At 40.1% G+C, this 25,926-nt stretch overlaps 2 protein-coding genes across 2 annotated transcripts; one reads left to right on the top strand and one right to left on the bottom strand.

The window, feature by feature from the left end:
• Nucleotides 1-1,624, top strand: LOC143538358 (protein TOO MANY MOUTHS-like). The gene has a single exon (XM_077031935.1). It carries the CDS (start codon nt 164-166, stop codon nt 1,622-1,624), a length of 1,461 nt encoding a protein of 486 aa, XP_076888050.1. The 5' UTR covers nt 1-163.
• A 9,422-nt stretch (nt 1,625-11,046) lies between these two features.
• LOC143538357 (delta-9 acyl-lipid desaturase 2-like) lies at nt 11,047-24,627 on the bottom strand. The gene is made up of 5 exons (XM_077031934.1): nt 24,175-24,627; nt 14,617-14,757; nt 14,342-14,497; nt 14,132-14,238; nt 11,047-11,254 (listed from the first exon to the last, which is right to left on the bottom strand). The coding sequence occupies exons 1-5, from the start codon at nt 24,619-24,621 to the stop codon at nt 11,047-11,049; spliced, it is 1,059 nt and encodes a 352-aa protein (XP_076888049.1). The 5' UTR covers nt 24,622-24,627.
• Between the last annotated feature and the right edge of the window lie 1,299 nt (nt 24,628-25,926).

Raw genomic sequence — 25,926 nt, 5'->3', positions numbered from 1 at the left:
CCAGCCGAAGATCAGAATGAAAAACATTAAAGACAACGTGCAATTCTCGTGAACAACATTAACTCACAAACCCCACATTTACTTCACATCCCCGTTTCCTCGTGACACCCTTTATTATTCTCTTACTAAACATTCTATAAAACCATCAGCCTCATAACAATTCATGTATAAGAAAATGACTGTTTTCCCTTATGTCTTAACTCTCACATTATTCATCCCGACATGCCTCTCGTTTACCGTTATTATGTCCGAGTCCGGGGTCCCGTCTGCCTTCGTAGATGCCCCTCAAACGGGATTCTCCATGAACAACGGGGCTAAAACCGACCATGATGAGCAACAAGCAGTCTACGACATCATGAAAGCTACAGGTAATGAGTGGGCCACGGATATTCCGGATGTTTGTCGGGGGCGTTGGCATGGGATAGAGTGTATGCCAGACAAAAACAACATTTTTCATGTTGTTTCGTTATCTTTTGGGGCGTTATCGGATGACACCACTTTCCCGATATGTGATCCTACCCGATCCTACATGTCACCTTCGATCACTAAATTACCACATATCCGGACCTTGTTCTTTTACCGGTGTTTTACGAACAAGCCCCAGCCCATCCCGTCGTTTTTGGGCCAATTAGGCCCATCACTACAGACTCTTGTTCTTAGAGAAAATGGACATGTAGGCCCAATTCCTACAGAACTCGGTAATCTAACCGGTTTAAGAGTTCTTGATTTCCACAAAAACAATATCAATGGTTCGATTCCGGCTTCTTTTAGCCGGTTCACCGGTCTAAAGTTGTTAGATTTGAGTAGCAACAAGTTAACCAGTTCGATTCCAACTCTCGCCTTTCCTGAACTCACTATACTCGACCTTAACCAAAACCACCTCACGGGTTCCATACCGACCACCATTGGGGACTGCAAATCCCTCATGAAAATTGATTTAAGCCGCAACCGACTCTCGGGCCAAATACCCGATTCCATAAACGGGTTAATGGGCCTGATCTTGATGGATTTAAGCTACAACAGCCTCTCAGGCCCGATTCCATTATCCATAAAAAGATTAGATTCCCTCCAAGCTCTAATTCTCAATGGGAATTCAATCTGTTCAATGATCCCCGACCACGCGTTCGACGGGTTAAACAACCTAATGATCTTAATTCTCTCGGACACATATTTAAATGGGCCAATACCCGAATCAATAGCCCGATTACCAAATTTACGTATCCTCCACCTCGATAGGAACCGTCTAAACGGGTCCATTCCAACAACATTTCGGAACTTAAATGGTTTAAGCGAGTTGAGGTTGAACGATAACGAGTTGGTCGGGCCAATTCCGTTCGGGAAAGAAATGATTTGGAACATGAGAAGAAAACTGATGCTACAAAACAACTTAGGGCTATGTTACGATGGTCGAAATGGGTTCGGGGATGACATGGGTTTGCTATTGGATTCGGGTATCGATCATTGCGACATGACGAAACCGGGCCCGGCTAAGATGGTGCAACATGTTTCCGCACCAAATGAAGGTGTACCGGTCCGGGCTAGCACGTATATAGCAAGCAGTGGAATTAGTTATATTGTAGGTTTAGTTCAGTTGTTAACGGTGTTTGTCTTTTTATTATTGTAATTAATATTGTATTTTACGTTGAGTTGTTTATTACTAGGTGGTTATATTATTGTTAATGTAATTAATTAGAGTCTTCATATGGCATATCTGGTCCCCGGTTTTGTGACCGGTATTCAGCTTTTTTTTTTTCCTCCCTTTTTTTACGAACTATTTGGCTGTACAAATAGTTGTTTTGAGTTTCTATTGGGTTTACTATCGATCGAAGAACGTGAGAGCTATTTGGGAGAGGTGGGGAAACTTTATTATAGATGAGCTGTAATTTTAAAGGTGGGTGGGAATGGGCTCGTTTGAATGTCAATAACCGGTGTTGTATTTTTGTCGGGCTAGCAACTTGCTAGGTTGACTGTTTTTGTTTATAAATTTGTTCTAGATTGGTCGTCCCAAAAAAATTATAATTCAGAATTTGCAACTGAAATATATCTTTTGACTTTTGTTATAACTACTAACAAAACTCGTAGCATTGTGACGACGCGAATTCAGTTGATATCGGTTAAATTTGTTATTACACTGATATTAGATAAAACAAATAAATAAATAAATAAACTTGTAGACACCCAAAACAATATTGGCGCACGTACATCTTATGTTTAAACCGAAACAAAATTGATCGGTATCAATTAGGTTCATTATGGTATCAACACTAGACCCAAAAAACAAATTGGTAAACCCAGAATAATAGTGACCCTCGTATAGCTTATACTATATTTAAAACCACGTTTATTCGGTCGCTCAAACACGAGCAACGCAGGGGCGAGTTGACTTCGTTATGTTAGTGACCCTTTCATCATCAAACCCTAAGGGTATGTTTGGTTGGAGGCAATGGAATGAAGGGGGGAATGGAATGGACAAGAGAATGAAATGAATCATTACCATTCCTTTGTCTTGTTTGATTAACCTATAGGAATGAAATAAATTATTACTTTATGTTGTTTTGTATCCAAAAAAATTTGTGGGAATGAAATAGAAATAATAAAAGCACTCCTATCTCAAATTAATTTTTTTTACCAAAAAAAAACTACATGGGCGACGGTGGTGGCGGTGGAGACGGTGGCGGTGACGGTCTTGAGGCAGGGGCGATGGTTGTGGTGGTGGCGGCGGTGGTGGTGGGGGTGATAGTGGTCAAACGGTGGTAGAATTGGCAGTTATGGCGATGGTAGGTTAGCGACAACGGTGGTGGCGATCAGGTGGTGGTGGTCAAGCAGCGATAGTGGTAGTGATGGTGATGGCCAAGCGGAGGCGATGACAATGGTTGTGTTGGTTACTTCAATGATGGTGGATGCGGCGGTGGCGGTGGTAATGCTGGTTATAAGATGGTGATGGTGGTGGCGATGGTTGCGGCGACAGCGGTGGGGGTTGCAGTGGTAGCGCTGGTGGTATGGTGGTGGTGGCGACGGCGATGGTGGCGGTCAGGTGGTGGTGTTATTAAGAAAGTAGGGTAAAGGAGGAATGGAATGAAAAAAAAAGAAGGGGGTGGGAATGAATGGTTTTGATGGAATAGGATTCCATATGTAATGGATGATTCCATTCCATTAAGTAACCAAACGTCACTTTTTTCATTCCAACGTAATGAATCATTCCATTCCTCCTGTCATTGCTCCATACCAAACGCTACCTAATGGTATGTTTGGTAAAGAGCTTTTAGCTACAAGCTTTAAAGAAAAAACTCTTAATAAAAAGTCTTATTTGGTTGGAGTAGCTTAAAGCTTTTAGGTTAGGAGAAAAAACTTGAAGCTAAAAACTTTAACTACTAGCGTTTGAGAAAAAGCTTGTTGCTTTTATATTTGAAATTTTATAATTTTGGTACTTGAACTTCCATCACCATTTGTTAATTTATATAATAGTTATCCATTTAACCCTTATTTAAAACCAACTATCCCATGACCTTTTAAGAGGTCATAACTTTTTCACACGTTAATATTTTGTATAAAAAAATTTTACATCATAAAAAAGAGCATTTTATTCTCTATAATTTGAGTATCGTATTGCTATACTTCTTTAACTTAAAAAATTAAAATGTTATGTGATTACTGGTTAGGATCGGCAACAAGTCGAGTACGGCGAGCTCGGGTCATGTGTAAGACCAAATGTAAGGCCCCGATCCCGATAGCCTTACATTCGGTGTTAAATATACTCATAAACACAGTTCTAAAATCAGGGTTAATTAAAATTTTTGTGGAGATATAAAAGTCAACCATTTCTTACAAAGCATACGGTACTTGTCTCAAAGTAACATAACAATAATCTTAATAATAAACATAAATGACACATGATTCTTCATTCTTCCGATGCCAATCTTTCCTTGAATGTCGTGTGTCCCATCTCAAGCAACATTTCTCGTCCTACTCACATGCGTGCATACTAAAAGTCAGCTACGCTGAGTGAGTTCTAGTTAATCAGACAATATACAATTCATTCATTTACTTCCTAATACGCATCCGAAGAGGCGTATTAAATACTTTACCTGTTCGTCATTCTTTCATACATACTTACATGCATACATTCATTCATTCTTTTTATACATTTCATACTTTCTTTCTTTATACTTTCATACTTACATTACTTTCATACTATCTGTACGTTTAAAGAGCATTTCGTCAAGGGTTCGATCCCTACATACCTCGGATGTTGTTAGGGTTCGGTCCCTACATACCTCGGATATCCTTAGGGTCTGGTTCCCTACATACCTCGGATATTATTAGGGTCCGGTTCCCTGCATACCTCGGATATTAATAGGATCCGGTTCCCTACATACCTCGGATATTATTAGGGTCTGGTACCCTTCATGCCTCGCTTCATACAACCATACATCGTACATATCTCGTCCATACATCATTTATTATTCATTCATACATTCTTTACATTTCTTTTACTATATATATATATATTAGCTTTAGAGCCCGTGTAACACACGAGATGATTCAGATAATAAAGTTATAAATAAAGCAAATAAGTACATACTGTATATGAAAAAATGATTACATTTATGCTTATATCTATACTATGTGTACATAAATTGTTTTTATTTATATCAGAAAATGATTTTTTTCAAAAAAAATAAACTTAATAAATAATAATAATAATAATAACGCAAGTGCAAAAACATACCTAAGAACGGTCCATCTATTGGAAATTGATTCTCAGTATCATATATATATATATAATTGAAAGAGAATTTTGGTTATAAACCAATTTCAAAAAAAGACTTTTCATACAATAATAGTTCTGAGCTACATCATAAAAATGATTTTTATAATTTTGAGGGGGCTTATCGACTTTGTCATAATAATAACACATAAAAATAGCACATTAACATGTTCAATTTTATGAATGTTTTGCTTCACTTGTGTATAATTTTGTATAACATGTTTCACACACTACATTTTAATCACCGTTCAAGGCAAAGTCAATACTGACACAAATGTTTCAAATTTGATAAAAGTTAGAAGTATTGATAGGCTGGAGGTAGCATGCCGAAAGTGTTCGCCGTTGTTTCTTAAATTTTAATAGTTGCGGGATAATAGTCAATTACCCAAATCCCGAATCTTTTCATCATTTTCAAAAATGTTATTGAAAATAATTCGAAACCTAAATCACATTTAAAATTCTAACTTTCATTTTTTTGACATATTCAAGTCAAAATTTTGAACCCATAACAAATTTGATGAAAAATCTACTAGCATTCTCAAAATTTTTAAAAATACTCATATTACCACTTTTTGACCCGTAACAAATTTTGAGTCAAATGCAATTAACTTGTACTACTCAATCTATTTACCAAATTTTGACCCGTAACAATCAATTTAAGTCCCACAAAAAACCTGAAACAAGCATTGATAAAAAAAAGAAACCGAGAAACTGACTATGATAAACTTTATTATATATTAAAGTGAATTGTATATATTATTACATTTTAACATATATATATATATAGTTTAATAAATTAATTGAAAAAATAAATGGATAGATTTAAAGCATATATTTATAATTTATAAGAATATTTATTTTTATTAAAATGTATAGTGCATACAATAAAATAGAGTCTAAAGGAAAGTGAATAATTTAATCATGTTATAGATTTATAAATGGAGTGTAAAAATAAAAAGTGAATAGTTATTGATCTATGACATAATTATTAGTTTGGAGGTAAAAAAGTTATGAGGTTTAACCACAAACTGACACGTGTCCACAGTTATTTTAGTTTATTAGAATATATATATATATACATATATATATATATATATATATATATATATATATATATATATATATCCACGTACTTACCTTTCACTCTTTCTATATCGGTCAATTTATTTTCATGACAATCATACACTTACCACTTAAGGTAAGTGTATTTAACTAACACGTAGAGTATGCCCAAAAAACATAACAGAGAAGGGGCTAGACACTCACTTGGAGTGGGTTCCTTTCAGTGTTTATGGTCACCCCTCTTTTCAACTGAGCACGGCTAATTACTTAACAAATTTACAAGTATCAATCACCTCGTTCTAACTACCCCGAACTTTTAAGTTAATGAACCAAACTTCTAAGTTTACGGACCAGACTTTTAAGTTAACGGACGTGGGGGGGGGGGGGAGGGGATATGCCAAAAAAACATTTTTCAGCTCGAAAGGGGGTCCATTCGCGTCGAATGGCTCGACTCGAATGGTTTCCATTCGAGTCGAGTACTCGGCTCAAATGGTTCCATTACCATTCGAGTTGAGTGCTTGGCTCGAATGGTTTCCCATTCGGGTCGATTAACTCGGCTCGTTTGGTCAAGCTTGGATCGATTTGGGTCCTTCCATTTGCCACTTTTCACGTCCCGTTATGCCCAGTTTATCGTTAGGACAAGTTTCGGGTTATGACATCTCCATTTCTTTGCTCGATACGCCCCGAACATCACTTGTTCAAACTATCTAACTCAAGTAACTTTCCTATTATAAATTTCACACTTTTCTTGCTTAACAAGATCCGGTTCATCTAAATCTTTGAATCTTACAATAAACCAACATCAAAACTTAAACCTTTAATTTAAGACATACCTTTCTAGATATTGATTAGGTTTGGATATTGGACCTCACGAATCTAGACGGGTTTTTCTTTGCTCTTTGATGTTGCTTGAGTAAAAGGAAATCAATCTTGGATCTTGAATGAAATAAGGAAGAAAGGGAGTGTTCGTGTGTGTACAGAGAGTGTGTATGTGTGTCTGGAGGTTAAGGATCAATGAATGAGGATGCTTAGGTTTTAGGAGGATTTATGAACTTATATACTCCAAGCTCATGTACCTTAGTCCCGTAATCATTCTCAAGTCCATACTTAAATCCTAAGCCTAATACTCCACCCCATTATTATTTAACAGAATTAAATAACGACATACGGCAAACAAATAAATAAAAACTTCTTTTATTTAATATTCTTAAAGTACGGATGTTACACCAAATTTGGGTCGGAACGAGTCGATGTAGAAAGGGCTAATTTAGTTTAGTTCGTGTTGGTAGAGTTTTAAGTCGAAAGGGGTCAGGTCATAACAGTTTTCAGATTAGAACAACGCACTGCGCGGGCACTCGGCTAGTTTTATTAAAAGTTCCAGCTACTTTGTCAAATACCTAAATTTTTCTAAAAACTACAAGCTAACACCTACCCGCTACCGGCTTCCAGCTACCAGCCAGCAGCTTCCAGTTAACAGTCACCAACTAGTTTTGCCAAGCATACCCTAAGTATATTATTAACTTCCCGAAGTTGGATCCGACAAACAAACGGATTTTTCTCTAGATAAGCGATCGAGCTGGGTGCGGTGAAATAAAACGATCGAACGAAAACAAATAAAGAAAATATAAACGAACGATCTCGTTATCGGATAAAGGATTTATAATATTAAACGAACCGATCCTACCCAATGTGAGATCCCTTCAGGTGGGTGAAAACACCATACAAAACACACACATAAAATAAAACAACAATGTGAATTTGGACTTTCTTTAGTTTGGTCAATCCGAACATTATCAATTTATCAACCTAAAAATAATTTCACACAATATACCCAAATAAACAAATTCATTTTTCATATGGGGCAGCCACGGTGAATTTGGAGCAAGAACCAGGCCCAAAAATAAATAGCATATGGGCTTTGAATGAATTCAGCCAAAAGAAAATCAATACTTGTTGGGTTGTTAATACTTACACAGGTAAAGAAATTCTATAAAACCTAGTTGTGCGTTGTTCTACCTTGCTACCTCTTCATCCTTTCACCACCACACAACATAAACCCTAATATTCAAGTACATCATCCATCAGCCATGACCCAGCAACCATCAATCTTCGTCTTTCGTTTAAAGCTGCCACTTTCCAATATACCGACCACCGGTGACTGTCCTCTGTCGAAAAATTGAGCCAGATCTACAGCCACTGGAAACCCGGTTTCCGGCCTCCAAAACCACAACCATCGTCACGACTTCCTCCATATCCACCTGTCACCGACAAATCCAACTGGATAGCTGTGTTTCAGTCACCACAATCGCCACTTAGCACACCAGAGGTTAACCCTACCGGAAAACCATAACATTCCGACAGCTTCATCATTGTTATCAGTGGTTGCCGGCATCTATCTATAACCCACCATTGCACGGTCATGGGCATCCTTTGCCAGAAAACCGTTCACCGGAGAACCTTGTTCTAGCCACCACCATTCCACACCGTCACCATTATACCGCCATTCACAACCACCAACAATATTGCTAAACACAAGTTGATTTCCAATTTCATGATAACGAACATATCTAACTTGCAACACGCCCATTGTTCTTCGTGTTTTGCACAAAAACCCTAAGACAAACCTCAAAAATGGTTACGAATCCAGATCTACACACAAGACGAACTTCTAGCACGATTATTTCTAATTTTATTTCCAAGATCTTCAACTTTGTTTTAAAAAATTCAAAGGGTCTTCAAGAAATTAACGTCTCGGTTAGGGTAATGCGGAATTAGAACTTGAATATCAAGAACAAAGTTGAATCAGCCGATTCAAAACCGCTCTGATACCAAGTGTAGGTCCCGAAACCGGATCCAAAAACGAATGGATTTTGTTCTTGATAAGCGATCGAGACAAGTGCATTGAAATCAAACGATCGAACGAAAACAACTAAAGATAAGATAAACGAACGATCTCGTTATCGGATAAAAAATTTATAATATTAAACGAACCGATCCCACCCAAGGTGAGCTCCCCTTGGGTGGGTGAAAACACCTTACAAAACACAAACATAAATAAAACAACAATGTCTTATTTATAGCAAAAGACACATATTCTAGAACATCTCCTTCCTGTTGAAGTTAAAGGCGTGCACCGAAACTCTCGTCTTGTAACTGGATTTTTCGCCAACTTTATTTGCTTGACCATTAATATTTAACGGGTTTCGTTCTTTGAAATCGTAAGTCACATTTTTGGCTTTACAATACATACTCTTCATATATTCATCATATTTTTTTGTATGCGTGAAAAATGATAAAGTATAATAAAAGATAAAAAGCAAGTGTTATTTATTGAATAAAGAACATATATAGGGAATAGGATATAACAAAATTTTTAAAAGATGAATAAATTTTATATGTAAATGTGTTTCTAATTAAATTATATTGATATAGATAAGGATTCTAATTTAAATTTAGATGTTCGTGGCATTAACCAAACCATCTAAAGGAGTGCTCACTTCCTTCCTCACTATTTAGAGCGTTGATATAGGAGCTTTACATTCATAACTTTATATGATATAATAAAAAATAGAAGAAATAATTAAAACATCATCACATGAATTCTATACAACAATTTTCTTTAGAAAAAACTAAAGTACTCTTGTATATGTAAATGTTCATATTTAACCGCTTATATATTTTGTTGTGAGTGTATGAAAATGAAGAAAAATAATAAAATAAGTGTTTGTAATCAAGTAAGATTAAATAGAGAGTTGGATGGTTTTTGAGAAGTAATTAAAATTTAAAGAAAAATATGTTGTTTAGTTAAGGAGATGAATCTTGTGAGAAGTGATATTATAGCAAGAAGTGTAAGAAGTAAATCTTAACCGTTAATTGCACAAATCAATGGTTTATATTACACCATAGCAATTTAGTAAATATCAAGAACATGTTATCAGATGTTAATTGCTTAAAAGGGCAAATAAGTCATTAGTGTGTAGTTAATAAAAAGAAACAACAATTAAACATTGAATGTGTTTTATTTCTTGCAGGTACATAACATAGAATTTTTAGTTTTAGATACAACTTGTTTTTAATAAATTTTATACTAAAACGACGACAACATAATGTTTAATAAAGTTGTTTATTTGAATATTTACACCGAAATTTAACCTTTTTTTTCATTTCACACATTCACTGTTTACTTGGATGTTGCACGGGAATTTAAAATGAAGACCATATAATAATTAAAGTTGTTTATTTGGATATTAAAAATGTACATACATACATACCTACGTTCATACGTACATGCCTACATACATCAATACATACCTACCAAATGGCCCGCGTACATACCCGAACGCATATGTACTTACATACAGTCATACTAAAACCCCGTGCATATTAAGATTTACAACTACGCTCATACCTAACTACATAAGTTATATGTACATCCCTAAACAGTTAATTACATACATACTATCACACCAACGTACACCCAAATTCGTACGTACATACATAGTCATGTACGAACATACGTTGGTGTCTAGATACAAATAATCAAATGATACGTACCTACACTCATACGTATGTACTTACCAATGTTGTAAAACTCCCGAGTAGGCGGCCGAGTACTCTGCGATTACTCCCCTCCTCAGTCGAGTACTCCCCGTCTCGGCCGAGTACTCCTTAGATATTTTCCAAGTAATCCCCGACTACTCCCGAGTACTCGTAACTCCCCAGTCGACCGCCTAGGACAACCTAATGACTTTTACAACCTTGGTACTTACATATATATCCATATACATACGTAGAGGAGGCATAAAAAATTTGTTATAAAAAACAAAAAAATTGAATGGTTAGGGTGCATAAATGTTTAAAAAGAGCATATGAACGAGTATGTTATGAAAGCATGTTTATTTCTTGGACGGTTGATGTACATTGGGATAAAGTGATAGACAAATAATATTTTAAAAAAAGATATAAATAACATTTGAAACCTCCTACCATTAAAAGTTATCATATATAAGATTATGATAGATTACCACTATGCTTTACATATAATTTAAAGGTAAAATAAAAAGACAAGATGTGATTGGTTATAATAACTACTCGCATTAAAACCACTTTTGAAATAAACAAAATCCGTTTAGTTAAATTATATAGATATAATGTGAATATTATTAGAAGTGGTGGTCTGATTTAGTTTTGAAGATTTCCCTTTCACACACATATAACTATGAGCTCATCATTCTTGTTTTCTCAGCCTCAGTCGGCAACCAAACATCTTTTGCCAATCCAACCATCTCTAGAAACTTTATCAACTCCAATGTCAAGTCCAATTGCCACCATTCCATTCCATGACATGCAGAGCTTGGAAACGCATGGTGATTGTTATGCCAACCCTCTCCGAACGTTAAGAATGCCACCCACCAGTATTTAAGGCTATATGATCATCCACTTTATCTTCAATCTTATCCAAACATGAAACCCATACCCATACCACCTATATATACAGGGGAAGTATAGAATGAAAACCCTCTTGAGTTGTGAAAACTCGTAAAAACCCTATGTAACATCATTTTTTTTACATACGTAATATATGTTGTAACATGGGTTATGTTCAAATAAGAAGTTTGATTTTCCCAAGAAGGCTAGGAAGGAGGGTATTTTAGTCTAACATTTTAATATCAAAACCCACTTAATTTAATCTCAAAACCCACTTACATTAATTTCAAAAACCCACTTATATGAAACCCAATTACATCTTCACTCATCTCTTACAACCACCACCACTCCACCGCCACCACAACCGTCACCCACCGCCACAACCTCGCCGGAAAGGTCCGAAAAAACACAATGGAAAACACTATGAAAAACACAATGTAAAAAACATAATGAAAAAAAACACTATAAAAAAAACACAATGATAAAAACACAATAAAAAACATAATTGTATAACACAATGAAAAAAACAAACACAATGAAAAATAATATTGTATAACACAATATTGTAAAACACAATTAGGTAAAACACAATTTGTAAAAAATCCATTAATTTTTTTTAATTTTTATATTACAATATGGTACTCATATAAAAGATAAAAAGACACTCGTTATTATGGTGAATTTGTTTTTTAATAAAAACGTTGCAAAAAAAGTTATGGGCGTTTTAAAATGATGAGTGAATTTGACATGTGCCTTGCATGTGAAGAGAGAAAGTCAACAAATGTGTTATCCATTTTATGCCACCCCTTCTTTCACACTTGATTTCCCCTAAATTAATCTCGACCCTCCATATTCAAAATCAATCGACAAGATTATTTCTTATCCTTCCTACAAAAAGTATACTTCTTATTATAACCTAACCCGTTGTAACATTTAATACAAAACATCGAAACTAAAAAAAATTGTTTTGCTATTTTTTAACACCTTTTTACTAATTTTTATATATGTTTTCTGGAGAGAAAAAAAGTTATATTTATATTTTTTATTCACTTTAATTGTGAACCACAAGATTTAAATTTTAATTAAAAACATGTGATTGAGAATGAATTTCTAGAGTTTTCATAACTCAAGTGGGTTTTTATTTTAACCTTACCCTATTTTTTCACGGGTTTTCACAACTCAAATGGGTTTTCATTCTATACTTCCTCTCTCTCTCTCTCTCTCTCTCTCTCTCTCTATATATATATATATATATATATATATATAAGAAAACCCAAAAATCCTATGTGTCGTGATGTGGTCGCACCCCCTTTTTATGAAAGCTGCCAGATTCTTGATTTTTAATGGAGGCCTCTCATTGATTTAACCCAAATTCATGGGTATGGGTCTCAACAAACCCAGATAGCTCTTAAACGGGTTATAACATCTCATTAAATTAAAAAAATAATCTTATCAAATATTTGATATGAAAATCCTATAAAATAGGAATATACTAAAAATTAATATCCTATTTTATTTTAAAAAAAATATATTATTTATAATTAAGAAATAATTTTATAATAAAGAGAATAAACGGGTAATGGGTATCATCAAACCCAGATAGCTTTTAAACCGGAAGATAACATATCATTTATTTGTGAAATCATTTCATCTCAAACCTCAACTATATTAATTATTAACTTTCTTACAATAAATAAAATTAAAATCCAAATATAAATATATAAATATTAAAAACGAATAATATAAAACAACCCCCGTAATACGGGGGATAAAATCTAATATATATATATATATATATATATATATATAAGGTTAGGTTAGAATAAAAACCCACTTGAGTTGTGAAAACTCTATAAACTCATTCTCAACCACATGTTTTTAATTAAAGATTAAATCTTGTGGTCCACAATTAAAGTTAATAAAAAATATAAAAGTTTATTTACATTTTCTCACTCTTGAAAATATATATAAAAATTACTAAACAAATGTAAAAAAAATAGCAAAACATTTTTTTTATGTTTTCGATATTTTGTATTAAATGTAACAACATATATTACATGTAACAACAAAAAAAAACGATGTTACATAGGGTTTTCACGGGTTTTCTCAACTCAAGAGGGTTTTCAAACTATACTTCTATATATATATATATATGGGAGATTTCAAATGAGAACCCCTTTGAGTTTTAAGAACTCGAAAGAACTCAGTGTAACAATTTTTTTTACACATACGTAATATATGTAGGTTACATATACGTAAGAAAATTACAGAATTTTTTACGCGCCGAGTCGACTTATTACATATGTGTAATGGACGTAAAAATTAGTGTAATCACTTACAACTTTATTCTCTCTCATACTTTGACTTTTTGGTCAGATTTAATCTCAACCACATATTTCAATCCATTTAATTAAATGTGTGGCCAAGAATTGAGTTCTTAAGTTCTTAAAACTCAACGCGATTCTCAAAATATTCCTCCTCTCTCTCTCTATATATAGATACACTTTGACTTTTTAGTCAGATTTAATCTCAACCACATATTCCAATCCATTTAATTAAATGTATGTTAAATGGATTGGAATATGTGGTTGAGATTAAATCTGACCAAAAAGTCAAAGTAAGAGAGAGAATAAATATGTAAGTGATTACACAAACTTTTGCGTCCGTTACACATGTGTAAAAAGTCGACTCGGTGCGTAAAAAATTATGTAATTTTTTTACGTATATGTAACCTACATATATTACGCATGTGTAAAAAAAATTTCGAAAAAAAAATCGTTATGTTAAGTTCTTTCGAGTTCTTAAAACTCAAAAGGGTTTTCATTTGAAATCTCCCCTATATATATATATATAGACACACACACGCTAACGTACCAGTTATTGGTGGAGGTATCCGGGGTCTTCCATGGCCTCTCACCCCATATATGGCATACAGAGGTTGCAAAGAAGGTGAAGTGGTTAACCATCACTGCTCTCATGCCCTACATGGATTTACTCATCCAACTAGAATTAAAGTATTCATTTATCAAAACATAAAATCTACACTAAAATAAATAATGTATGATTGTGCATATTTAATTATACCATTCCCCAAGCAAGGTAAGGAAAGCCTCCAAGCACATATAGTAGGGTTCCAAGTCCTATTGTATGCCAAACATATGTATCATGAAGAAATCTATAGAACCATTGCGCTTTTAGCTCCGGGACGTTAGAATATTGTCCACTTTTTGATTCTCCACACTAATTGATTGTGATGACATAAAAACTTCAACTCAAACTCCAACTCCAACTTAAACTTAAACTTAAACTAATTAAGCATGCATGTAAAATATATATTTTGCAAAAGATGCAGCACTCACCTTTGTAGCAAGATACTCATTGTAATGGAACCAACCAATATGACTGAACCAAAAACCTTCTCTTGGGCTATGAGGGTCCTTTTCTGTGTCAGTGTACTTGTGGTGGTTCTTGTGTACACTAACCCAAAATATTGGATCTCTCTGCGCATTTTATTTCAATAAAAGAACATGAATAAAACACAATATAATGGCACAGCATGAGGTTATAAGATGTACGTTTAGCCATTCCCACTTTTATGGGGTTCTAAGGAGTTTTTCCTTAGATCACCTAATTAAGGGTTGCTTCTTTTGACTTCGCGGGTTTAAATCCCACTATGTGCCATATTCCCGGGTTTAAGCCTCAAGGTGAAACACAACTAGATGGATAGGACTCATGAAGAGGTAGGTCCCAGCAAAGCCCAGTTGGACCCGCAAGACTCACCATTAAGAGGGACGTCTGCGCAGAAACCAACTGGATCCGCAGGACCCACCATGCTCAGAGACGTGACGTCCTTACGCGCAGTACGCAAGCTGTTCCCGCAGGAAAAGCCTCCCAATGGTGAAGTACTCCGCCTGTTCCCGCAGCTGCGGATACAAGCCATCAGGGAAGGCTACCTGCGCAGCAAAGCTACACGCACAAGGCACTTAACTCTTAATAATAATTCAGTAATGTCACCTGAAGAAGGAGTGAGCAAGCCGGGAACACTCCCGCACAAAGCCGGGAGAACTCCCGCCCAAATGAGCCAGTCCGTACGATACTGGAGGATCTTTTGTACTGTACCTGACGAGGTATGGACAAAAGATCTGACTAAGGATACGACAGCTCACTGACAACAGTATGACGAGCAGCACGCTCTTGTACTGTATGTCACTATTAGCCGCTGCCTACTCACCAACCTGTCGGAGGACGTGCATGGCCTGCAGTTGGTGGAACAGGAATAGTACACAGCCGGCCTGGTCACTATCAGCCGCTGCCTATCCACCAACCACCAGCATGGCATGTGCGTAGCCCATAGTTGGCAGAACAGGAACACTATTCAGCCGGCTGTACCTTCTTGGAAACCTACCTTCGGCTATAAATACTCCAACACCTTGGAATGGTATGATCATCTTATATCTTATCTCATATCTTATATCTTGATATATTACCTGATATCTGCTCTAGTCATTCTCTTAATATACACTTATATTCAAGAGCAATCTAGTCTGATTCTCACGCCGGAGGGTGGTCACAAGGTGGTACCCCCCCTTCTCAGTGACGAGCTCACGGTATCCGTTTTGCAGGTTATCAGAAGAACCATCTTCGCCGGATCTAACCCCTCGTGGGAAACATCTATTTAACCCCCAGATTATCCGTAATCTGCCCCGGGGTCGATTAGTGTTTCTTCATTGGCGCCATCCGTGCATAAAAGCTAGAACTACTTTCAGTTTTTTCAAACTTCTGGAAAGATGGTTAAAAGTACTCCGGTCCCAAAACCAACGAGTGACCAAGAAGCCCCGGTAATCACAACCCCAGCTACTGGGGGAACACCGGCGACTACACAGTTTTTACGAACACTACCCCGGTTAACCAAGCTGGGGCAAGTGCAGTAAATAATCTCTCACTGGGATTCACCGATACCCAGTTAGAGAGACAACGAACGAGGCTCCCCCGCCAAACACTCGATGAAGTTAAAGCGTGGGCGGAAGCACGTCAAAAAGAATTCCAAGCTGAGTTGGATGAACGCTTACGTTCACTCCAACAGGCTGATGAATTCGGAGAGTACTTGGACGATGATTCGGAGGAATCCGATAGTGACGCAAACCCTCGTCATAGGGCAAAAGGGAAGCGTAAGGAAACGGACTCCCAACCGAGAAGGCATTTTGGAGAAACCTTCAAACCAAAAAACGCGGTTGGAAACCCACGTGACTTTTCCAAAACATTTAGACCAACTGCTGCAAAAGCGGGAACGTCCAAATTTGCAAGGGACATTGCGGAAGCAATCGCCCCAAAAAGTGCCAAACAGATGTCAAACATCGGCACCTATGATGGTATATCTGACCCAGATGATCATTTGAACAGATTCATAGCGGGGGCAACCGTCAGCAACTGGACGGAACCCACGTGGTGTTATATGTTCCAGATGACGCTGGTTGGAGCAGCCAGAGCGTGGTTCGACCGCCTACCGGTCCACCACATCTACGATTGGGCAGACTTCCAGCAGAAGTTCAGCCAACACTTCAGCCAACAAAGAAAGTATACCGAAGAGCAATGGACAATCCTCAACTGCATCCGAGAGGAAGATGAATCTTTGCCAAACTTCATCACTCGCTTCAACTCAAAGAAGCTAAGTCTGGGTAATATTAGCGAAGATCTTGTTCGCGCTGCTTTCATCCAGGGCGCGAAAGACCCAGAGCTTATCCGCACCTTAACGGGTAAAGATGGCATGCCATCCACATGGGATGCCATCATGACAGCAGCTAAACGCTTTGCGGAAACGGAGAAGCAACTGGGTAGAGATCTTCCCCAGAGCACAAACCTCTACACCCAGAAAACAAGAGAAGACAGCGTCCTTACCGCCCGAGTAAACAAAAAGCGGAGGATAGGCATTTGGCAGTCAAGGGTAAACTTTGACACCTCATCCGGCTTGCAACATCGGTTAGGCGGAAGGGATAACGTACAGTCGAACCAGAACAGATGGACGCCACTCACCAAAAGCGTCACCGAGATATTCGCCACTGAGAAGCTCCCATGGCCAAAGGCTCCAATAATCCGACATCGTCACAATGCTGATCGGAGCAAATACTGTGACTTTCACAGGACAAAAGGCCACAACACTGAAGAATGCACAGACGTGAAGGACATCGTCGAAGCATTCGTCAGAGATGGGACGCTCGCGCACCTCTTGGCGTAACGAACGCTGAGCAGGCTGATGCGTGTAGAACCCCAGTTGGGGAAAACACGAATAAAATTGCAGCTTCAATGTTGGAGACTACATACTGCGTAAGCAACGAGATCCCGAACCAGGTGCATATCGGCTCGATGGCACTCCCATCTCAACAACATGGAAGGGAGCTCAATTACACAGTTTGCATGTAGATCAATTCCAAACTTGTAAAGAAAAGGCCCAGAGCCACTTCTAATGGAAATGATTCTCCTTAGAACATTGATGCTGATGATCTTACATTTATACTTATGAACTTTCCACACTGATATGCCGGTCTTCACCGCATACATAAGTGGGGAAGTCGTTGCTTGTGGAAGGCGGCAAAACCCGCATAAACACAAAAAACGGCAAACCTTCACGCAGGTCAGTCATAGGTAAAGTTTGGTCATCCCACTAAATGAAAGTGCCGGTCCTAACCGCACAAATCATGATAGAGGAAACCGAACTAACCTATTGACAACCGCACGTCGAACGGTTAATTTATTCAAAACACTGATGCAGGTTTTCACCGCATAAATAAGTGTAAAGAAATCGTTGTGTGGACGGTGGCAAAACCCGCATAAACACAAAAAACGGCAAACCTTCACGCAGGTCAGTCATAGGTAAAGTTTGGTGATCCCACTAAATGAAAGTGCCGGTCCTAACCGCACAAATCATGATAGAAGAAACCGAACTAACCTATTGACAACCACGCGTCGAACGGTTAACCTATTCAATATACTTAGAAAATTTCTAACGGAAGGATGAGGAAAACCTCCACGCAGGTCAGATATAGGTGAAGTTTAGCCATCCTACCAAGTGCAAGTGACGGTTTTACCCGCACAATCACGAAGGAGGAAGCAAAACCTCAACCTATTATCTACCACGTTCAAAGGTTAACTTATTCTAAACACTTAGAAAATTCATAACGAAAAGATGAGGAAAACCTCCACGCAGGTCAGAATAGGTAAAGTTTTAGCCATCCTACTAAGTGCAAGTGACGGTCTTACCCGCACAATCACGAAGGAGGAAGCAAAACTTCAACCTATTATCTACCACGTTCAAAGGTTAACTTATTCTAAACACTTGGAAAGTTGCTAATTTAAACTAAAGTATGCATGAGCAAGTCATATAACGTTTATAAAGCAAGTCATCCAGTGAAAGTAGCGGTCTTACCCGCACAAAGATTTATATTTCATAATAATTAATTACAAGAATGGCCGGGTAACTACCCGCCTACAAGAATATAAATCTATACAATGTAAACATATCCTAACAGTGGGAAGGGATCTTAAGGTTCAAGCTTCAGGACCACTCCCTCCAAACCCACTTGTACCCGCACCATCAGTTGGCTGTGGCGGTTCAAGGAAGGTCTTTAGAATGGCTAGCCCATCATCAGCAGCAGCAACTTCGTTCACCTTCTCCACCACCGGATGCGGGAAGGCGGCATACTGGTTCACTGCTTGGTCATATACAGCTTCAGTATCCACATCATATAAAGGGAAGTTGGAAGGCGGGATGCCTTTCTCAACGAACCCTAGACCAAGCAGGAAGCCGGCCTTTTCCCCATCCTCATGAGAAGCGTTGAGGGCTGCGCTCATGGCATCGTCGTATGATGTGCCCGTGAAGACTCGATGCACAACCTACAAGAAAAAATACAAGTATCAAAACATTTTCTATTTACAAAGAAAAGCGTAAAGATATTATGAAATTACGCATACCTGAGACAACGCTTCTCGAAGAAGCCATTCCTTGGCAACCAGAGCCTCCTGGAGGGCGGCTTGAGCTTGGTTACGGGTGCGTTCGGCTTCACTTTTGTTAAGGTTGGCGAGCAACACTTCCTTAGCAGCAGCCTCTTCAACGCCTTTAGCTTCCGCTCAGTGTGGTCAAGCACGCCCCTCTGGTCCAAGATCTCTTGGAGCTTTTTGGCGTCTTCCATAGCCAAGGCATCATGAGCCTGCTGGAGCCTCTCTAGCTTGGCTTTAAGCTCCTCATTCTCAATGCGTAGAGGCTCAGCAACAGCTTCAGCCTTGGTGGCCCTCTCAGTTGCGTTCCGTGCAGTTTCCTTAGCCAGCCGAAGCTGTTCATTAACAGCTTGGGCAGCCTTGGAACGGGCCTCGAGACGGGCCTGAACTTCAACTTCAAGGGCCTGGAAGGCCTTCTCCTTTTCCGCAGCCACTGCGGCAAGCCTCTTGTTCTCCTCCAGGATGGCCCGCGCCTGAGCCACTTCCAGGCTACGCGCCGTCTTTAACTTGTCGTTTTCACGACAAAGCAACTCGACGCGCGGCTGCATCCGGGCAAGGAGAATCCGCAGTTCATTCGACAGCCTACCCTCCTGGTAGCTGGACATGGCCTCCCCCAGCGCACCAGCGGGGGCGGCGTGGCGCGCCCATTCGACGCATTCTACAGGCGTCCGAAGGGTTGTTCCTCGGCGGATGTTCCATCGTGGAACATACACTTCATTGGAATCTGACACTGCAAAAGCAAAAAGCAGTTAGGAAAAGATGATAAAAATATATATATATATATATATATATATATATATATATATAAAATGAAGGCCAAAATAACCCTACGCACCTGTAGGGTCGACGACAGGCCTGTAGCCGCCAAACCCATCACCCGAACCTAACGGATATCCATCCAAGAGGTCAGGCAGATGGGAAGGAGGCAAAGATTGGCTTGACGCCCCAACCCCGGACATACCTGAAGGACCGGCCGTAGTCGCCGGCGCCGGAGGAGGCATAGCGGAGGCCGCCGTGGTAGAAACCGGCGGAGGTGAACTCACCGGAGGTGAACTCACAACCGTGGCCGCGGCTGCGGAAGAATCCACAGTAAGATTCACCGCCGGCTCAGTGAAGGAATCAGTAAATATGGCACTGACAGCCGGCGGAGATGTCATCACAGTTGGAACAGTTGGCTCAACCGGGTGACCAACTGAACCAACTGAAGCAGGCGCAGACGCCTGGGTCATCACCTCAAGTAGGTTGACCAAACCTACCGTCATGGGTCTGGAGGTGCTCCTCCCCGCTCCACCCTGGAATGCGGTAGCATCCACGCCTGCACAAAGAAGATATATAAGTATAATGGCGGAAAGATATGAAGTTAAAAGTAAAGGAAGTTTGTACTTACGGGTTTTCTTGAGCCTAAAGGTGCGAACAGGCGGGGACGAACCCGATGGAGCCGGCCTCTTCACGCCGCTCACCGTCGTCGTCCTGGGCTGCTCGGAGGTGACAGTCGTCTCAGCCTCCGGAGCAGTGGTCTTATCACCACCAGGGTTCCCCGCCACCTCCTCGCTTTCGGTCTCTGAATCAGACCGATTCACCGGATCGGCAGTGGAGGCAACCTTCGCCTTCCCCTTCCCGCCGGCAGCCTTCTTTTTCCGCACCAACAAAGGACCATCTGCGGATTCCTCGTCAGAAGATGACAAGATTGGAGGAATTCCCGCAGAGGTTTGGGCATTGAGAGGGCGAGGGTCAAAAAGTTCTTTACCTGGCCGCCTTGCGCTAAGGATCTCGTGGCCTGGTGGGTAGACCTCCACGAACCGATCCGCCGTCTGTTCAAGGATGGGCAACTCGTTCTCATCTAGAGCACGAGTACCCATCCGAGCGGGACCATCACTCTCCCGCGGCTGCAGGAGCGACTGCAAGTCATTCCCCTCTGAAATAAAAAAAAACAGTTAGAAGAAAAACCTATATCAACAAAGAAGACAGAGCATACCGTAAGGGACAGAGTTCAAACCGTATTCGAGGACGATGGGAACCTGTGACGCCTCCTTCCACACCCGGCTCATCCCGAGCATCACCATCCCGGACTCTGCAAAGCGGTACACCGGAGTCTGGACCCGGGAGATCTTGGCGAACCACTCCGCCTCCTGGTAGTTGAGGGCGTGAAAGGCGGGGAGCGCTCTCCCATTCTTAAACGTCATCGCAAGGGGGACGACGCGAGCGGAGATATAAAAAAACTCCCGCTTCCACGACCGAAGACTGCGCTCGGTGGCGCAGATCTTCAAACCCTTGATCCGATTGACCAAGGTGTACCACCCCTGGATGCACCTCCAGGAGTAGAAGGTCATCAACCGATCTACATGGGGCTCCACGCCCAGAATGAGGCACACCCACTCAAAGTGGCGGATCTTGGCGATCGCCATCGGGTGTACCTCCGTCAGATGCACACCGTGCCTCTCCAAGACACGGTATACAAACTTCGTCAATGGGAACCTGAGATTCCCATAAACGAAGAATGCAGCGTACACCCCTATCTTGCCCTTGGGGGCATCGTACACCGTCTGGTGTGGCTCCGGAAACTCAGGCTCGAACGGCTCGAGCATGAACTTCCGGACGACGTACTGATAGAGGTCGGCCGGAAGAGCACACTGGCACTCGCCAGCAGTACTCTTGTCATCCTTATCGGAAGGGGACGACGGATTCTCGACGAACACGTCAGACTCCTCTGCAAAAGAAGACATTCTGGAAGGATGAAAGGCAACGATTTCAGAGAATATTCGCCGGAAATCGCTTAGAAGGGGAAGATAGAAGTGAAAGTGTGGATTACAAAGGACCCTCTCCCCCTTTATATACTCATCGCAATAAAAGCGATGAATTTAATGCGGAAGAGAGAGAAATCGCAGGTGCAATGAAACTATGACACGTGGCAAAGAGCAAGCTGGCAACAGCTGTTGAAAGGACGCGTGCCATTAATTTCGCGACCACGCGCCCGAAAAATCGCGCCCACGCGCCTGAAAAAGCGCTTGGAATGACCATATACTGTCACGTCGCCATAACTTCCTGCACGTCCTGACACTGTCAGAAGAAACCGTCGGACGACGTTTCAACAGTTTGGACTGTTCTTATCCTTTCACCAACTCTTCGAATTTCAAAAAGATTCAAAAGTAAGCGGGAAAATACCCCTTACCTTGGCAACCAAGTAACTATAAGACAGGTGCGAGTACAGTGTTAAGGCAAAACCCTTCACATACTTAGCACCTGCAGGGAATTGAAGACAAGAATACCTCGGCAACCAAGTAACCATAAGACGGGTGCGAGTACAGTGTCAAGGCAAAACCCTTCACATACTAAGCACCCGCAGGGAATTGAAGCCAGTAATACCTTGGAAGTAAAGTAACTATAAGACGAGTGCGGGTACAGTGTCAAGGCGAAACCCTTCACATACCTAGCACTCCGCAGGGAATTGAAACCAAGAAGGATCTTCCGGGCCATGCTTGCAGAAACGGGAATAATATCCCCGCATAGCGGGAACGTCGAGAACTAGATTGTTTGAAGCTCCAAAATGGAATTGGTTGTTTAAACATAATTGATCACTATGTTCAAAACTACCAAAACCTCGTGGAGAATCTACACAAATGGGACTCAACGCTCCTGACTTGCGAGGAGGTTACAGACCTACCCGTATCATACCCAAAGATCAAGCAGGAAAGTCGGGAATTTCTGCACGTGACATTAGGACTTCCGCGCGAAGAATCCCCATGGAAAACCTTAAAACTAAACCCTTTTCAAAACCTTTTGCTTAAGTCCAAAAGTTCACCTCACTTATTAAATTCATGAGAAGAACATTGGACTGGGGGGGACTTGAAGAGGTAGGTCCCAGCAGAGCCCATTGGACCCGCAAGACTCACCATTAAGAGGGACGTCTGCGCAGAAACCAACTGGATCCGCAGGACCCACCATGCTCAGAGACGTGACGTCCTTACGCGCAGTACGCAAGCTGTTCCCGCAGGAAAAGCCTCCCAATGGTGAAGTACTCCGCCTGTTCCCGCAGCTGCGGATACAAGCCATCAGGGAAGGCTACCTGCGCAGCAAAGCTACACGCACAAGGCACTTAACTCTTAATAATAATTCAGTAATGTCACCTGAAGAAGGAGTGAGCAAGCCGGGAACACTCCCGCACAAAGCCGGGAGAACTCCCGCCCAAATGAGCCAGTCCGTACGATACAGGAGGATCTTTTGTACTGTACCTGACGAGGTATGGACAAAAGATCTGACTAAGGATACGACAGCTCACTGACAACAGTATAACGAGCAGCACGCTCTTGTACTGTATGTCACTATTAGCCGCTGCCTACTCACCAACCTGTCGGAGGACGTGCATGGCCTGCAGTTGGTGGAACAGGAATAGTACACAGCCGGCCTGGTCACTATCAGCCGCTGCCTATCCACCAACCACCAGCATGGCATATGCGTAGCCCACAGTTGGCAGAACAGGAACACTATTCAGCCGGCTGTACCTTTTTGGAAACCTACCTTTAGCTATAAATACTCCAACACCTTGGAATGGTATGATCATCTTATATCTTATCTCATATCTTATATCTTGATATATTACCTGATATCTGCTCTAGTCATTCTCTTAATATACACTTATATTCAAGAGCAATCTAGTCTGATTCTCACGCCGGAGGGTGGTCACAAGGAGGTACCCCCCCCCCCTTCTCAGTGACGAGCTCACGGTGTCTGTTTTGCAGGTTATCAGAAGAACCATCTTCGCCGGATCTAACCCCTCGTGGGAAACATCTATTTAACCCCCAGATTATCCGTAATCTGCCCCGGGGTCGATTAGTGTTTCTTCAACTCACGACATCGAACCCCCTGAGAGCTTTCAAGGGTTTTATCCGGTGTTCCTTGTTAAAAAAAATGGTGTGTTTCATATATCATACCTGGCCTGCATGAACACCGCAATAAGCGAAGAAATACTCGAGCCATTTTGGGAGTTTGAAACTCCGGTGAGTAAGAAGTCTGTGATAGCCTAGGGTAACACCTATCCCTGTAAAGATAGACAAGACCACCATCACCCAGAACGCACCCCAGTTGAGCACAAAAGGTGCGAACACAGCCAATACGTGCTTTCCAATCATCAAGCTAAGATGGGTCACGTCCACCTTATCCCAATCTCGGAACCAAAACCCCCTGTTTCGCTTCTTCTCTAACACCGTCATTAGCGTCTCATGAGTTGCTGATGTAGCCCTAGTTACATGGTTTGGTGTTCGGTTTACATTGAGCTTGGTTGACGAGGTGGCATTGAAACATGATTTAGGTATTTGAGGGATCCTCCATTTGTTGTTGATTGTGGTGGGAAAGGTTGCAGAATAGAGAGTGAGTGACATGTTGCTCTAATGTAAGGTTTCCTGGTTATGATAATAGATGGAATGCTTTTGAGATTTAAGGACTAGATGGTTATGAACAAAAAGATGTGTGTATGTGAGTGTGGGGCTCGATCTACCTATTGGGAAAAGGACCAAACTGGCTCATTTGATCAACCACATTTCTTAACTAGCACATCAATTCTATAAATACTTAAAACGGGCATTCCAAGAACGGTCAGAACAACCGTTAAAATCTGTCGTCCGACGGTTTATGAAATCAACAAGATCTTGACATGTGTTCTCAAAACAACAAAATCTGCCATCATACTGACCAATTCTGTCGGTCGGCTGATCTAATTGGTAGGCCGACTGATCTATGCGTTCTAGTATTTCAGAAAATGATTAAATTTAAAAAAAAGGGTTTAAGATGTTGCTGTGAGAAGAGAGAGCTGTGTGTTTAGTGTGTCTTAAACTTCTGCACATACGGGTTTTCAGAGTTGCATTCGTGTCCGCGGGACGTGCGGGTTCTCAAAACAACAAAATCTGCCATCATACTGACCAATTCTGTCGGTCGGCTGATCTATGCGTATTTCAGAAAATAATTAAATTTAAAAAAAAAGGTTTAAGATGTTGCTGTAGAAGAGAAGAGAGAGCTGTGTGTTTGGTGGGAATCCCAATTTTAAAACGTCTAAAAACTAGAAACTAAACTTTTTTACAAAATTGATTCTAAGAGGGTGTTTGGGATTGCTTATTTTCACCAACTTATAACTTATTAACTTTTTGAAAAGTAATAAGGTGTTTGGAATTGCTTTTAATGTGAGAGGAAAAGTTCCATAAGTTACACTTTTGTAACTTATTCATTTAATGAAAAGTTATAAGAAGGTAAAATAAGGAATCCCAAACACCCCCTAAAGCTAGATTGGTGATTTCAAAATTCTGTATTTTTTTCCGAATCGAAACTATAAAATGAGTCTATAAACCTCACATCCTCTAGAAAATGATATTGGCTTGGCAAATGAACATAGAACTTATTGTTCGTTTAATGTTAGGCGAGGTGATCAATGATTTTGGGAGTTTATTAGAAATCAGACAATCCCACCAAGTGTTATGGCTTGTTTTCGTTTTGTCGGTTTCATGGTGCTATCGATTGTGGTTATAGGACCGCTGACTATGTTTTTTTGACCGCATTGGTCGAGAGATGGCGTCCAGAAACGCACATATTTCACCTTCTATTTGGTGAAGCAACAATAACTTTACAAGATATACAACCTTTGTGAGAGCATTTCCAATCTATCCATCATCCTCATCTCTATAATTATACTAAAA

Source organism: Bidens hawaiensis, unplaced genomic scaffold (genome assembly GCF_021521415.1).
Source record: "Bidens hawaiensis isolate Kalapana, Puna unplaced genomic scaffold, B.hawaiensis_p1.1 tig00011610_1, whole genome shotgun sequence".
Lineage (NCBI taxonomy): Eukaryota > Viridiplantae > Streptophyta > Magnoliopsida > Asterales > Asteraceae > Bidens > Bidens hawaiensis.
This window is presented reverse-complemented; position numbering and strand designations above follow the sequence as displayed.

Bases quoted from the DNA above. Each gene is read 5' to 3' on its own strand.
- LOC143538358 (XM_077031935.1), top strand. From the start codon at position 164: ATGTATAAGAAAATGACTGTTTTCCCTTATGTCTTAACTCTCACATTA.
- LOC143538357 (XM_077031934.1), bottom strand. From the start codon at position 24,621: ATGTCACTCACTCTCTATTCTGCAACCTTTCCCACCACAATCAACAAC. The intron at 14,758-24,174 runs GTATGATATATG...TAAAATGCGCAG, and splicing joins GCGGTGTTCATGCAGGCCAG to AGAGATCCAATATTTTGGGT. The intron at 14,239-14,341 runs GTATAATTAAAT...AAATCCATGTAG, and splicing joins CTTACCTTGCTTGGGGAATG to GGCATGAGAGCAGTGATGGT.